This window comes from Oryctolagus cuniculus, chromosome 10, assembly GCF_051225735.1.
Source record: "Oryctolagus cuniculus isolate XC-2025 breed Fujian yellow rabbit chromosome 10, ASM5122573v1, whole genome shotgun sequence".
NCBI lineage: Eukaryota > Metazoa > Chordata > Mammalia > Lagomorpha > Leporidae > Oryctolagus > Oryctolagus cuniculus.
The window spans coordinates 5,979,319-5,996,823 of NC_142876.1; the positions used below are offsets into that span (position 1 = coordinate 5,979,319).

Sequence of the window (17,505 nt, forward strand, 5' to 3'; positions counted from 1 at the left end):
CTCCGTGTGTGTCTTGTGATTGATTTGCAAGCGTTTGTCTTTGCCTTTATTCATGCTGTATCCAGAGGTGTCCTCATTCATGAATGCACAATGGGCTGTCCTTAACACTTGAACACTCACTGAAGACATCCACTTAAGTCAGCCTGCCGTGCCATGGAGAGGGAATTGAGGCTTTTATTGGAGTGCATTACATCCCAATCATACTTGATATCCCTTAATCCTTGGCTACACCTCTCATTTTTTCCAGTTTGTCTTCATTGGACTTTGTGCACCTAAGCTAGAAATAAAATATATTGAAGGAACACTTGTGCTTTCAATTATGTTCAGCCACTGAGATCCACTTCAGTTTTGCTATGAAAATACTGCTCTTTCTTCCCAGTGAAAATAACTCCCAATATCCCTGTTCCCTTTGTTTATGTAGACAGGGATCCTTGGCGGGGGTATAAATATTGCATGTTTTAGTTAAATTGAAAGTACCATATAAACTCTTATTTTGATCCATTATTAAATAACTTACAAAGGAAGATAAATAGACTAAAAACTCTTTCTTGCTTGAAGTTCAATATTATCTATTAAAATGCCTGTGGATGGAACAGAGAAGCATTGTCAAAGTAGCTGTTGTTTCATAAGTCAGTAAGAAAAGGAGGTCTAGGATCAGCTACTGTGGTAATGGGGCACTGGTGATCACCATTTCTCTGCCCAAAGAACCTCTTCTGAGTAGATAGGGAATAAATTAAGTGCTCTCTGAATTATCATGAAACAGCACCGGTAATGCCATTGGCTTTGTTTGTCCACTGTGCATTTGTTCCCATGGCATGTTCTAAATATTTGACATGAGTCAGCCTTCAATAAAATGCAAATGCATGTACCTTATGAAAGTCCATGTTCATTTTCTCCAGAAGGCAAGACTGGTTTCTTGATTTCTCATTCATGTTTTTTTAATAGGAAAACATACTTACTGTAGTTTCAGTCACACAAGTTACTGTGAGTTAATTTTATGGCGCAGCACATGGTGTTTGTCCCTGTTTCCTTGTAAAGAATGTGTTTTCTGTTAGGTGATTGCTCTGTAGATCCTATTATAGCTAGTGGTTTTATAGGACATGTTATTCAATTCTTCTGTCTTTTTTTTGATTGTATGCCATATTGTATCCATTATTGAAATGACATTCAATTTACTCTTAAGATTAAATTGTCTTTTTCTCTCATCGATTCTGTAAAGTTTATATATCATTGTATTTTCAATGTGTTATTAAGCCCATGTGTTATTATAATGGCTATATCTTAAATGATATTTTAATGTTTAGTAACTTTTGGCTAAAAACATATTTATTTGATCCTAGAGTTGCCACTTTAGCTTACTTGTGACTTTTATTTCTACACGTTTCCATTCTCCGTTTTTCAGTCTACCGGTATATTTGAATAGAAGGTATTTCTCCTACAACCGTGCATAGTTGCATCTTATTTTTTATAAAGTCTAACAATCTCTGTCTTCTGACTGGGTTGTTTAATCCATTCACATTCCATGCTGTTATTATGATGGTACTTCTTTCTATGTTTCATGCAGTTTTCCTCTTTTCTTCTTTTGTTCCTGTCCACTGTATTAAGTGATATATTCTATTGTAACATTGTAATACTTTGTGTTTGAAAACATTTTTATTTATTTACTTCGATTTTATTTGAAAGGCAGAAAGACAGAAATAGAGACAGACCTTCCATCTCTTGGTTCACTGCCTAAATGCCTGCAATAATAATCCAGGCACTGGGCCCAATCTCAATCCCGGTTTCACTGTAGGTAACAGGAACCCAGGTACTTGAGTCATCATGGGCTGCCTCCTGGGCTGTGTGTTTGCAAGGCCCTGTAACCACAGTCAGAGCTGGGTTTTGAACTTAGGAGCTATAATGCGGGATGCAGGCATTCCAGACACTGTCTGAACCTCTGTTCCTAACGCCCACCCCACTTTTAGTGGTTTTTAATCTATTTTAATTACTTTCTTAGATTACACAGGACCTATAAAATATAGCTTAACTTCTCAGAATATATTTCAGATTTATATTAACCTAATTCTAGCGAGATATAAAACATTATATTCCCACATAGCTCTATTTTCTTTTTTCCTATTGTTTTCGTACATTACCTCTACATGTTAAAAAAAATAAGTAAAAATAAATTATCACTTCATATAATTTAGTGTCTTTTAAAGAAGTTCAGAGAGCAAAAGAGCGCAAGCATGTATTGATAACTTTGTCCTGCAGTCCTGGTTGTAGTCTTTGGTTTTGTAGATTTACTTTACCCTCTGGTATCATCCTCTTACTCCAATAACAGTTGTGCCACCACTTACCTGGTTTGCATTGTTTCTACCAAATATATGCAGATACTTTAAAAAACTCACAGGAAGATGACAGTGAAAGTTTATTTGGTTGCCTAAAATGTTTGAAAGCCATACATAACTTTTTTTTATAATACACATCTTCTGTGAACTTTTTGAAGACCTTTCATATTACATTTCTATAAGTTGTAGTTCCAAAAATAAAATATACTTATCAAATTCCTTTTTAAAAAGTCAAGTAAAGAAAATAAAAGAATTGTGCAATTGTTATCTTTCATTATTATTTACGTAATTATATTTGTTGGCTTTATTTACTTTCCTGTTTAATTTATTGCTTGTTTAATTTTTTTCATATGTATTTGTTACTATCTAAAGTCAACCATCTTCAACTGAAACAATTTTCTTCAATATTTCTTTTAAGGCAGCTTTTTCTGGATTGGCAATAGTTTCACTTTTTTTAATCTGTCAATGTATTTAGATAAATTTTTTTAAAGATTTATTTATTTATTTATTTGAGAGGCAGAGTTACAGACAGAGAGGGAGAGACAGAGAGGTCTTGCATCCCCTGAGTCACTCACCAAATGGCCACAATGGCTGGAGCTGGGCCATTCAGAACCCAAGAGCCAGGAGTTTCTTCCAGATCTCCAACACAAGTGTGGGCACTCAAGCACTTGGGCCATCTTCTACTGCTTTCTCACGCCATTAACAGGGAGCTGTATCAGAAGAGGAGCAGCCAGGACATGAACTGGCACCCATATAGGATGCCAGTGCCTCTGGTAGAGGCTTAGCCAGCTATGCCACAGCACAGGCCCTTTGGGATCAATTTTAAAAGTCATTTTTCTGGTTGCTAGTGTTGCTTGACATGTTTTTATTCTTTTCAGTTAGTTTTGTTCTCAGTTGCACTACTTTGAATATATCATCACAGTGCCTTCTGACCCCCACCTATGACAAATCAGATGTTAATCTCATTGGGGCTCCTTTCTGTGTGATAAGTTGCTTTATCCTTTTTTATTTAAGCCTTTTCTCTCTTTTCCTTTTTTAAAAAACATGTTTAATATTATATATCCAAGTGTGTGTCTCTTTGCATTTATGTTACTTGGAATTTGTTAAACTTGAACATGAAATGCTCCTGGGTTTGGTAGGTTTGGGAAGTTTGGAGAATTTTGTTTAGAGAATTTTTTAATCTTTTTTTTTTTTTTTTTTTTTTTTTTTTTTTTGACAGGCAGAGTTAGACAGTGAGAGAGAGAAAGACAGAGAGAAAGGTCTTCCTTCTGTTGGTTCACCCCCCAAATGGCCGCTACGGCCAGCGCTGCGTCGATCCGAAGCCAGGAGCCAGGTGCTTCCTCCTGGTCTCCCATGCGGGTGCAGGGCCCAAGGAGTTGGGCCACCCTCCACTGCCCTCCCGGGCCACAACAAAGAGCTGGACTGGAAGAGGAGCAACTGGGACAGAATCCAGTGCCCTAACCAGGGCTAGAACCCCGGGTGCCAGCGCTGCAAGTGGAGGATTAGCCTAGTGAGCCATGGCACCGGCCTGTTTAGAGAATTTTTTGTCTATTTTGTTTAGAGAATTTTCCCTCTCTCTCGTGTCTGTCTTGCACTCCCATAGCATTTTGGTATGCTTGATAATTTGCCACATTTTTCTAAGACTCTGTTAATTCTTTTTAATTCTTGCTTCTCTTCAGATAGCATAATTTCTTTTCCATGACTTAAATTATGAAGAGGATCCCATGTATTGTTTCATATAACCTCCCTGAGCAGAGTTCCATCAGGATGAACTGAGGTTACAAGGCACACATAAAGACTGAGCAGTCTCAACAGTCATGAACCCTAAGCAAATTGATAACTTGTTTATATAAACATATCTCCTCTTGCTACAAACCACTGGGGCAGTCCCCATAGTTTTATTAAATCAGACCTTAAATGGTAGACTTTTAAAATAATTTTCACCGGTTGTGGGGAAACATGTGCACATGGTCCGCATGCTACCATTCCAAAAGTGTCTGTCATTAATTTGAATTGAATTACATTCTGGTATTACAGTATAATTGTTAAATTGGCTTCATTTATCCTTGTCATTGAGAGATGCAGAAAAAATATGTATATATGCATGTATATTTATTTACATAGTTTATTTGTCATGTTCCAGTAGTGGAGTTTAGAGATTTTCTTACAATTATGAGTAGAATTGAATTTAGTGTCTATAATATGGCTAGTTTATTCTCTAATCTCATGCTAAAGATATTAGAAAATTATATTCCATAATGCATGTTTAATAATAAATACATTTGAAGAAATATATCTTTAGTGTGATATATTATATATTGGATTATACATTATGCATAGGGGACATTGGCAATGGGAACACTATTTTAGCAACTAGAAAATGGATCCCCTGCGAAAACTGAGATTTTTTTTGCTTGTTTTAAAATATTTTGTTGTGCTACTTTAAACCTATAAAAATTCTGTTCTCATCTAATTTCATTTAAAGTTTGCAGTGAATATTTGACTACACTACTGATGTGTGCTGGGTTGTTTCTTGCTTGCTTTGTGGTTTCGGCTCTGTCCATCTGCAGAGAAGAGGAAAACCAGCCTCCTGGATCAGCTGACCAACACCAGCGGGACTGTGATAGGTGTGACTTCCTGCATTGTGATCATCCTCATCATCATCTCGGTGATTGTACAGATCAAACAGCCGCGTAAAAAGTATGTGCAAAGGAAGTCAGACTTCGACCAGACCGTCTTCCAGGAGGTGTTTGAGCCCCCGCATTATGAGTTATGCACTCTGAGAGGGACAGGAGCTACCGCTGACTTTGCTGACGTGGCAGAAGACTTTGATAACTACCATAAGCTGCGGAGGTCATCTTCCAAATGCATTCACGACCATCACTGTGGATCACAACTGTCCAGCACTAAAGGCAGCCGCAGTAACCTCAGCACAAGAGATGCTTCCGTCCTGACAGAAATGCCGCCACAGCCCGTCAAACCCCTCATCCCCCCCATGAGCAGAAGAAACATCCTTGTCATGAAACACAACTACTCGCAAGATGCTGCAGATGCCTGTGACATCGATGAGATCGAGGAGGTGCCCACCACGAGTCACAGGCTGTCCCGGCACGACAAAGCCGTCCAGCGGTCAGTATCAATAGATTTTTTGATGACAACTATAACCTGAGGACTGGAATGCTTCCAGAATCTTGTGTTCTATTTTGTCTTCATAGTTCAGTTTCCCTTTAATTAATGATCTAAACCACAGTCTCAATTTTTCCCTCTCGTTTTTCCTTTCCAGTGCTACCCGTACTATTCCTAAATCCAATTTGTGTGCATGATACGTGTGAACACACATGCACACACAGACCAAAGATATCTCATTTATTTCTACATGTATGCAAATCATTATTTATACAAAACTAATGATATTTAATTAATAATATAGATTCGTATTGCTAAATTGCTTCTATGTGGTCATGAATCTCATGCCCATTAATATTTACATATTTTTAATATGAAATGATTGTATTTGGGAAAAATTGCCTTACCAAGGTGGGCAACCCATCTTGTTGAATAATTTTATGCAAAAATAATATATTTTGCAATACAGTGTATTTATTTTTTGGTATGACAATGGAAATACTTTTATTCCACATATCACATTATACTTGTATTTGAAATTGCATATGATAGCATGGTATGCTATAAAACAAAATGTTTATATATAAATGTAGCAAGAATAAGTAAAAATATTTATTTTCCTCCCTAAAATTTGTAAAAGTTTTGAGAAAATTTAAATATAGGAAAAAAATTTCAAATTCCAAGCTCCAGTCTACTTATGCTTTGTTTTGCATGTGTACTAGCATTTAGTTTCTTTCATAAATTTACATAATTTCTCCATTCATTATGCATTCTCAGAAACTAAAATAATTTTAGTTGATATAATACGTTTTGCATGCTGGTCTATTTCCTTAGTTTCATGAGTTTCAGGAATGCATTTAAAGAAAATAGTTGTGTGCATATGTTTATTTTCTGTGCAAATATTACTTTGTTGAATGAAATAGCCATAACATTCCAGGTTCTGCCTCATTGGGTCTCTAAGCAAACATGAATCTGAATACAACACAACTAGGGTCTAAAAAGAAAATTCAAGGTAAGCAAATGCCCTTGGTTCCTTCCCCCACTTTGCTGTATTTTGTTTTGTTTTGTTTTGTTGCAATTGTCTTGTAGTGTTTTAGGGAATGTTGTATTTATCCATTATTTCTTGAAATCTGTGTCCCGTATCGTTTCATAACTAGAAATACAATTGATTCAGTGCTTTTGGAGAGATGATTCTTAGAAAACATGTCTTTTAAATAAATGTTAGCAGTCCTATCATCAAAAAATTCACTTAAATGTATTAAAACGGATGTCAAATTAGTAAGCCGAATTTTACACGTTTTGAGGTAAAGATACTAAATTAAACAAACTCTCTTCAAACAAATCCTGGGGGAAAAACACAAGATTGTCAAAAATAAGAAATAGAATATTCAGTCTCAATATAACTGAAATCAGTATGTAAAATTGATGATTACTGATATAATTTGGCAGCACTCTACTCAAACACTAAGTATTTGGTCATGCTGACACAATTGATGCCCTTTTATTTTTGCATGGATAAGTAGTGTAAGTCATCAAAATCAAATGCAGCATGTCATGTCAAACTTTATAGTATAAAATTTGAATGCTTGATAAGGTAAAACAGTCCCATCATTAGCAGTTGTCTATGTGTGCATCCATTTTGTCATTGGGTATCACAATGGCTTTACCTTTTGCACCTGTAAGTCTATTTATAGATTAGCTTAATTTGTCTCCAGTTCAATTTGCTTGACAGCTATCTCTTCAAAACTCTTCAAGTCTATCAACCATTATTGAATTAGGTGAATGCATTTCTGTGCTCTATATTACCTTGATAAACTGGTGTATTTGTATGCATTTTTCCATTGGGAGAAAATGTTTTATCTGTGTTTTATTTTCAGAGAAGAACTATTTATACAAACATGGGGACTGTGAAAAGAAAATTCTATAGTGAATTGTGAAAAGTGGACATATTTCTAAATTCATTCCACTGCCTTTATCCAAACTTAAGAATTACAGACATTTGTTATTCCTTCGGCAAGACATCCCCGCTGCACAGTGACATGTTCATTTCGTAATTTGGTTGCTGGCCACCAAGTGCTCCTTAGTTTTTAAATACATTTTGAGATTTACTGGAAACTTGAAGAAGAAATTAGTTCCTGATTAAGACTATCCCAACTTTATTTTTACTGTCGGTTTCACTTTTGTTTTTATGTTGTTCCATGTCTTTGTTATATAATTGTACATTGTGTGAAATGTGAAAAAAAAAAAAAAACACATAACTTTGGATGAACCTGTGTTGTATGTACATTGTTTTCATTATATAGACTGCTTGAGAATAGTGCGTTCCTGAGTGATTTTGAACATACTACAGTGAAAAGTGAAAATGTGGACCATGGAAACACCAGCTAGAGGTTTTATGGACTATACACATCTATTGTTATATTATGATTAAATGCAGCAAAAAGTAATGAGTAAACTTACTAGATTGCAATAAGAAAAAAAATCTCATTTTTTGGTCTTTCCTATATTCTCCAAATTTCCTTTTTGTTTTCTATCAAGGAAGATACCGAATTTCAGAAGTAGTTTTTGAAATCAGGTATTTGCCATTCATACCCTACTATAGAAATGTTTTTGATTTTAAGCACTTAGCAATATGACTGAATTGACAGTTTGAGAAAATACCCTGCATGTCCGTACTGGATATTTGAGTTGGGAAAATATCCTTTTTATTAGACACATTGTAAAAAGCATGCATTCTCAAATACTGCTGTTACTCTTCTGTTTCTTTGTGTCTTATGCTTGCTACTTGTAACTTTTTATATAAAGATATATAAAATGTATAATATTTCCTAACTTGAGTTAAGAGAAATGTTTTCTTCTACTAGAGTGGTACAAAACTGACTTACTCAAGTGCACACTTTCTATCCATGATTTCCACAGTTTAGGGAATACAGTGTCCTCTAGTAGTGAGGTTTACTTCCCCAAATACTTGATTTCTAAAATTTTATGGAATATTTCCTCCTTTTAGATTATTAAAGTCTTTTATAAATTCTTTAAAATAACAAATCCTTTTATGACCTAAATTATACCATTATGAATTATTCTGATACTCAGACAGACTATGATACCTGAAAGCTTAGTGATGATGATGTGTTTCATACAAATATAATAAAATCGTATTACAGTAAACTGCTGTTGAATTGTATACACATACCCCATAAAGGTTGATTTAGTGAGTGGATATTTTTTAAATCATTTAATGTGTATTCTTGCACATAAATTTTAGGTGCCAGAACTACTTTAAATCTGCTTACCAGCATTGTCAAAAATATTGAATTACATAGCTTCAAACAGTTCTGTCCTCCAAGTAGCAAAGCAGTATCTTCTACCACGATTTGGACCTTGCAACTCAAGCCAACTTTGCAAACCAAATTACTGTCATATATTTCCATCAGCAATTCAGTTTCATATGTGTTTTAAAAATGGAAAATAGAAAGTATAATAATTTTATAATAGATAAGTCAAAGAGTTATCAAAGCACTTCTGAATACTGTATACTTTAAAATTTCACCTATAAAAATCATTCCCATGAATTTGATTAATTGGTGAATAGAAAAAAATGTATGAATGATGACAAATAAAGATTATTTTTCATTATTATGCTACTGTACTTGGGATAAAATTTAGCCTTTTTAATTTGGCTTGGCTTATTTACTTATTAGTTGCTTACTTTTATACTATTTGGCTCGAAATCCGTACCCTGAAGATTATTTTTGGAAGTGATTAGCCATATAACATGTTGCTTTCTCTCTTTAGAAATCTTCATAGGATCCCTTTCACTTTTAACTAATAATCTCAAGCAGTATGAAAGACACGTGCAACTTTTTATTTATCAGAGCCGTTAAGACAGGAAAATCAGCTAAGCAATGATTTAGCATTCATGTGTCCTGTAGTGGGCCACAAGACATCTATCTTCACCACCTCACTCAGTGAGCTGATGGCATCCCTGATGCCATTGATCTGATGACCCTCTGCTTTACAGATATTTGCACCAGAAATCCACTAATGCAAACTTTTTTGAGAAACACAAAATGAAATTAAGTGTGTGACAAGGATGGAAAGCCTATATATACATATATATGTAATATATATAATATAATAATTAAAATGTGGCTCTAAACAAATTTGGAGAGCAATGTCTTTGAAATTTTAAAGGAAAATAATCCACATTATGGATGTATTACTTTTTCTGCTTCACATTATTTTTTGCTACAAGATATATATTGCACAACAACTTCATAGGAAAGCAAAAACCATTTCACACAATGATTTCTGAAACTATTTAGCAACATATTTTCAGTGATTCACTGGTGAGGAAGAAAATGATGATGGGGAGGCAGCATCTCAGAAGCCTCCTGTGGCCCATGGAAGTGACCTCTAGGCACGAGATTGTGGGCTACTGGACTCCAGCAGAGTTGAGATATATTCTTTGGAGGCCCCTGGAGGTGCCTGTACGAAAGCCAGAATTGAAAGCTATCGAGATATGAAAACTCTATTTAGTGTCCAGGTCCATCAGACCTTGTGCCCTGAATACCAACATTTGACCCACAGTCAGAAAGAAATGACACGTGTAGGTAAAGAATGATATACTGCAAAATGTTCAAGTTATTTTTAAAATTACTTAATTTTTCATTAAAGTGAATTCAAAATAGTACAAATACAAGTGCTTTATTAGTTCAATAAGATATTTATAATAGTTTTTTATCCCACTCAATTTGATAGATATTTTTTCCATTTTACTTCTCTATGTTTGAGTTCACTTTTCAGAAACTTGGTGATGTATCTAAGTATTAACAACTCCTAGAAAACCCTGAACTAAGCTTCATGCTTCTGCCAGGTCTATTTACTTTCCTAATACAGGGTTGGTGTGCTGGTTTGGAAATATGGCTTTTTATATCTGTTTTCATACTCACACCAATCTATGCATCACATTGACAAACAGATTTATATGATATATATTTTCCATAATTAACTTTGAATTCTTTTGATAATTAAAATGTGGCTCTAGACAAATGTGGAGAGCAATGTCTTTGAAATTTTAAAGGAAAATAATCCACATTATGGATGTATTACTTTTTCTGCTTCACATTATTTTTTGTTCCAAAAAACTTTCAGATAACCTAACTGACTCTTTGGCTGTGATTATCAATCATTAATAAAGTTAGGTCTTTGACATTACCTGGATACTCACTAGAGCCACCATATCAGCTTGTTCTGTTTTTCCTTTAGGAATTTGTGTTCCTCAAATTTTATGGCTTCTAAAAAACCCCATGAATATGTTTGCTTCAACCTCAAAATACCATAGTAAATGGCAAAATATGATCCTGATTTCTATTATCTTTATTAAAGGCAAACAATTTATTGAAGATTTGGCAGTAAAAGAAAAAAAATAATAACTTATCATGAAGTTTTCATGAGTATTTCAGTTATAAGAATGAGTCACGTCAGATTCCAACTCTAGAGAGAAGCTAAATCAATCAAAGAAACTTAACATTCCCTGAATCATGAACAGTTAAAATTCAAACACTGAGTTTGGGTTTGTCTAACAGCATGTCCTGAAGTGAGCTGGTTTCTCTGCCGCATCTGGCATTCCTATACTTTGTAGTCTAACACAAAGAACCTGGCCAAGAAGTTGTTAATTAAGTAAAAGAAATTTTAAAAACTTAATTCTAGTTTATTACATATTTAAGTATTATGCCCCATCCATCTCTTAAGGTTTAAATAAAGTAGTGAAACAAGACTCTATTGTATCAGTAGCTAGAGATGTACCCCTGTTCAATAAATGTGAGGATATGTGTGAATTTAGAATTACCTCAATTCATTTATTAATAAATTTTTTTAAATTGAACACAATTTCTTTATCTAAATTGTCATTCAAATAAATCAGTTAATAAAAATAACTGGTATAGATGACAGATGTCAGACACACCCTAGACCCACCAGTTCCGTATCTCCTAGTATAGAAGCCCTTGGATTCTTCAGAGGAAGGGCAAGCAGACCCAACTTGCTCCATACTCTGTCATTTTCTTGGGTTCCTTCCAGAAGGTCCTCGTTTCTGAAGCAGTAAGTTGTTCACAGCTGATCTGCTCCTTCTTTTCCCTAATAATAGTGTGGTGCATGTGCCCTTTGCACCCGCCTTCCACCGTCTCTCCACATGTGGAGGCTCCTTAATGGTGGTTTATTCTTTGAAATATTTTTGTACCCTCTCTTCATAGTCACATATAACTGACACAATATTTAACAGTGAACAAAAACATAATGTACAAATTACTTAAAATATTTCTTTATAAAATTTGTACTCTATTTTCTCTCCCATGAGCTAAGCTAGCTCTCAGTATAGCAGACTTTTCTGAGCCTGTACAATCTATGTACTGAACTTCAAGTCTTTTAGGAATGACAGTAAAGAAGGCAATCTAGTAGGGAACACAATCATTGAGTTTTTTAGGTGTGACTCTTAGTAGAGCTGCATAAGGATAGATAAGTCTGAAATCATTTGCCATGGTGATCGTCTGGAAAAGCAGTATATGCAATACTGCATGCCAACTTTATGATCTCCCATGTAAGATAAAACTTACTAAATTGTCAAGAATATGCAACATGGATGGAGTACATAATCGAGAAGTTAGAGATTTAGGGATAAATTATCTGAAGAGGACCAAGAGAAGCATTGTGAATAGTTGACCTTCCCTGCAGGGTTTGAAGGATGGGCATCATTGTCAAATAACAATTAATGAAGAAATGTCCACCTGGAGTAATTAGAGCAGGTATAGTCTTCAGAGTTCCTCTGAGTTGGCTGAACCAAGGAAGTAGACAGGAGGAGAAGTGGAACTACAGAAGAGTTGGAGTTTATATTATGATCACTGAGTGCATGGAATGCTATCCAAAGAGTTTACGTGTTTTCAAAGGTGGATATTTTTATTTTCTTAGCAAAGTGTAGTTTAAAAAGAATACTTGTAGTAGAATCCTCTAATAGATGTGTGTATTCTAAATTGAATGATAGTGGAATGGAGAAAAATAAAAGTAATACAAAGACAAGCATTAGGAAGAATAACTGGTGGACTGTTAGATGCCTAGGAATATGTCTTGTTTTTTAATCCATTTTCTACTATAGTTTATTGACTAACAAACATTGAGCACTACATTCAAAACTCATTGTGAGTGTTTTACATGTAATCTTTTCCTTGGTCATCCTAGCTACCTATGAATAATAACATTTATTGATGTTGTTATTTATTGTGCAGACGAGGAAACCAGAGAGGACTTTAGTAACTTCTAAAATCACACAAAAGGGAGCAGTGGGTTGAACTTTGAAACCAAGTTGACTAGCTGCAGAATCAGCCAGAGGTCTTTACCAATGTGCAGTATAACCCCATCAGTATTAAACACAAAACATCTGACTAAAATAAATTGATACCTAGGAACTGTAATCCCATAGTTTTGTGTTTCCTCATCTGTAAAAATGTGTATGATGACACCTCCTCTCCATCTTTCAGTGTGTGAACACCAAATGACCATGCACTGGAAGATATTTTTATATCATATATTGCATTATATAAAAATAAACAATTTACCTTAAATCATGTGCAAACTTCACTTGATAATTGGCATGGAGTAAATGTATCATTTGTAAAGAGCAGCAATGAAGAATAACTTCCGACTTCTACTGTATGCAATGTATGATTTTCACAGCTCAATGATTCCTTCCTTGCTGGAATGCCATCTCCTCCCATCTCCTGAACTACAGCTCATCCTCAGTGGACAGCACTGAATGCCAGGACTGAGATGTACCCCTTCTAGAAGCTCAATCAACACAGAAATGGGAACGCTGGAAAGGAAACCCTTTGAATCACAGTTGTTTGACATCAATTCACATAATAGCTTACTCGTATGTAAGAAAGCAAACAGATAACCCTGTCAGTAAGAGCTAATTCACAGCTATAAGTATGAGATAAAAATGTGGTGTAGTGCAGTGAAAATAGACTTCCAGTGGGTCCAACTCCCAAAGTTTACTTTCACTTCCTACTTCATGTGTGCTCCTGAGAAAGTTGTTTGACCCCTCTTTGACCTTCACCTGTAAAATGGAGAAGGCCACACCTAGTGAAAAAGGTTGCTACAGAAACTGGAGATGCTGTGCATAAGCAACCTGCAAGCAGTGACTGCAATGGGACTGTAGTATTCACATTCCAGTGTTACTAATTTTACTCCAATGTGTTAAATAAAAATGATTCTTAATTATCACTCTTCCATGTACCTGTGAAGAGGGTGCTCCTGAGAAAAACAATGTCTGTCTCTGTAATCTGGCTTTGGAAACTTAGGAAAAGATGCCAGCTTTCAAAGACATGAATCAGCTGGCATCTGTGCAGGCTTATTAAGACAGGACCAAATGGAAGACGTATAAGGGTGAGTTAGGTGTGACGGAGTGAGCATCAGGCATTGCCTGCCAGCTCCTCCCATGCCTCAGACGACCTAAATGAGGATGAGGATGCTTGAAGGGAGGCATTGACAGCAGCATGCCATCATTAACGGGCACTCAAGAATTGCCAACTTCTGGAATGTTAGTATTTGAAGACAGGCATGTGGGTTGGCCCATTCAGCCATCCTTCAAAATAATTGTGAAGTGCATCACTGCCATTGTCCTTATGTTGCTGTTGAGTGAGCGTCTGAGTGAGAAAATGATGTTTAAATAATGAAGTGCCTTTGTTCATCACAGAAGATCTGTCCTGGTACCTAGCTTATATTTATATGGGATACTGTTTTGGAAGCAAATTTACGTGTTATTTAAAATGATTTATTTTTCCATTGGCAACCCTCTAGTTGGTGATAAGTACTTTCATATTTTGTTGGGTGAAAGAATACCTTGAAAAGAAATAAAATCTGAATGTTTATTTTCAAAATCAAATTCAATGTGTTAAATCCATATTATCCATTTGTAAACTATCATTTGTTCTTACGGAGTAGATCAATACTTCTATAAATGTTAATGACAGAAGTAGTGGCTATAATTGCTAATAATTTCAGATGTCATTTTAACTCTTTTTTTCTCTTCATACACTTTTTCAATACAAAGCAATCTAAATTTTTGCTTGCACAGGTTACAACAGTGAGGAAACTTGACACTATTTTCCTGGAGGTTATGTAGCTAAAATTTAGGTATAAGTTATGAAAATATATTTATTCAACATAATCTTAATTATTAGTTAAATCTGGAATACTTTGGTTTCCAAATTATTTCCATTCATACAAAGACATATTTTCAGTTTTTGGTTTCCAAATTATCTACATCCATACAAAAACATATTTTCAGTTTTTCTTATGGATACATTTTAGATAATCATTTCTGAAAACTATAAATCAATACTTTAAATTGTTGTTAGAAAATAGAGAAACCTATTTATAAAACTTTAAGTGTATTATTTTCTTATTATATTTTACTACAAACCACAACATATGCATTTCCAAAAATAAGATCATTTAAGTTGTTTTCCAAATTTTTATTTTTGTAATATGCTTCATACCTATTGCAATAACTCTTTTTGCTCTCAAACTCAGTGTAGTTGTATTATTTATCAAGTTGTGAAAAATCAAACCATAATTATTGTAAATATTTGTGATTATAGTATATAATACAATTGAATTGATAATACTAATTGAATAGAAGTCTGTGTGTAATGCACAACCTAATTATTCATTTAACTACTGAAAAGAGGCTCTACTATTCATGGTCATTTCCCTTTTTAGCATTTTCCTCCTTGGTATTTAATAATTATGCAGTAAGATTTCCTTAAAATATCCTCAATTTGAGCTGCTCTATAAGGTAGGATGTTATACCAGAATTCCAAATTAGCATGGTTATGTGTCATTATTTCTTCTTATAATGAAACCCAATGATTTCTTAGCCAGTGGGTTGTTCAAAGCATAAAAAGAGAAAATTATAATTACAAAATTATAAAAGTTTGTGAGAATTCTTCTCAGCAGTTTTACAAACAGGTGCACAATGCATTACTCATTGTATCACTCGTCCAGATCAATCTGGTTCATGGATGAAAACTCCGGTAGCCCAGGGGACTGCAATATAAAATTAAAAATTACTATTTTCAACCTCATCATTTACATTTACTCTTCAAAGAACAATTGCAATTTCGTCGTGTATTTTTATTCTCTACTCACTTGACAGTGTTGTTTCAGGAAATTTCAAATTTACTTGTGTATTCATTACTTATTATTTTCTATTAGTTATTTTAAAATGTATAGGTAATATTTTAAGAAATTGTGCCTACAAGTATCATAGTTGTATTTAATATAGAAACCTAGCACTCTGCATTCAATTCCTTACATGAACATATTTTTATAAATGCCATTAACAGTCCCTTGACAATCAGGGAAGGAAGAGGAAATCCAGGATGGTCCAATCCATCAATACAAACGTACAAGATCTTTGCAGGACCTAAATTCCAAGGTGTAAAGGCAAGGCACACCTTGGGACAATTAAAGTTGTTGCTACTTCATCTTAACAAAGTAAAAAGACTAAAATATGTGCAAAATACAGTATCTGCTCTCTTTGGCTTTAAGAAAGCACAAGATAGAATGCAGGGTGAATGAAGCAGCAAGGGAAAAAATTTCTGGATTAGTGGACGTAGAACAAAAATCAAACCATTAAGTATATAAATTGCTTGTGAGTTCAGATGTTTTTTAAAAACAAAAACACTAGCCATTGCTTTTCTGTATTTTCAACTGGATTGTGAATTCCAGCCACCTGCTTGGCAACTGGCTTTGCTCCATGTAGAATATAATAACAATATTCAAGCTCTTGAGAAGAACAAAACCTCACTTTCTCTCAACCGGTTTCTTCCTCACTTTCTTGCTCCACACCTTGCTTCCCTCCATCCTTTTATTCCTTACATAACTTTCATTTCTTTCAGTCGTTTAAAATAACAGGCGCCTTGGGTTTTTGTTTCAGTTTGAAAGGCTTTGCCAGTTTTTTTATATCCACAAAGTGTGATGATTTTATCATGTTCTTGACTCTGTCAACAGTCCACAGCAGTAGCATTTTGTCGGGCTAATGTTTGACTGCTTGGGTGGGGAGGAGTAAACTTTGCTACTGCTGTCCTCTCCAAGGACAACATTTATGGTACAACGTTTTCCTTACTGCTGTTTTAACTACATAGTCATCAGCATAATTCTCAATAAATACGTATTATTTGGGTTCCCATGCTGAGTCTACTATTGATATGCCTATATACAGAAGGAAATAAAGAAGAAATATTGTCTCTGGATCTGTGGTTTTGAATACAGGCTGCTCCTCACAAGGAATGCTCAGCTAACGGGTCCATGACAGATGCATGCACTTCCTGGTCACTGTGACTTACTTGTGAGTAACATGGCCGGACATACTTTGAAGTATTCAAAGTAAGAGCAAAGCTCTTTCAGAATGCAAGTTTTCAAATGTCTTTAGAAGAGACATTCTCTATTGTGATAATGTTTGGCTAAAATGATCAAGTTGTGGTGAACAAAGTTCCTTTGAAACGTAGATATGTCTCACTTTAGTACTGAACACAAATGAGATAAGTTCAAGACAGCCTCTTTCCTAGCCTTCTCCATCAATGAGCACAAAATCTCCCAATATAAGTTGAAAATCAGATGACATTCAAAAGCAGGAACAAAATTAATTTACACATACACATGAATGTGCATACATCACACACACACATGCACACCCTTACTCCTACTTCTTCTTGCAGTATAAATTTATTCTTCATTTTTTCAAAGTCTACCTTCATTGCCCAGAGCAAACTGAGTATTAGCAAATATAGGCGCGAAAGAAACCTTCATCATAAACATTGATCCAAATAGTTTCCATATTTCTATCATTTTATATAAATATATGCTGTAACAGTAGCCCAAAGGAGAGCAAAAGTTTACCCAAAATTTCTTCTTCTAAAGTTAGTACATTTTCCACAAAGTGGTACAGAGTTAGCTCTAAAAAGATTATCATAGGGACTGGTGCCGTGGT

General features: G+C 34.8%; 1 protein-coding gene across 6 annotated transcripts in view; it reads left to right on the forward strand.

Annotated features, from left to right (window-relative positions):
* The window catches only part of NETO1 (neuropilin and tolloid like 1), a 166,844-nt gene that overhangs the window by 109,705 nt on the left and 39,634 nt on the right, over positions 1-17,505 (forward strand). For 2 of the 6 annotated variants that reach the window (XM_002713649.6, XM_089304983.1), the window contains 3 exons: positions 4,901-5,459; positions 6,394-6,468; positions 7,334-8,076. In XM_002713649.6, the coding sequence (XP_002713695.3) occupies positions 4,901-5,459; positions 6,394-6,454 (620 nt within the window). In that variant the 3' untranslated portion in view covers positions 6,455-6,468; positions 7,334-8,076. Of the gene's footprint in view, positions 1-4,900; positions 5,460-6,393; positions 6,469-7,333; positions 8,077-13,184; positions 17,126-17,505 lie in introns of those variants that run through there. The other 4 variants (XR_016213873.1, XM_051851106.3, XM_051851105.3 and 1 more) reach the window with 3 other exon arrangements.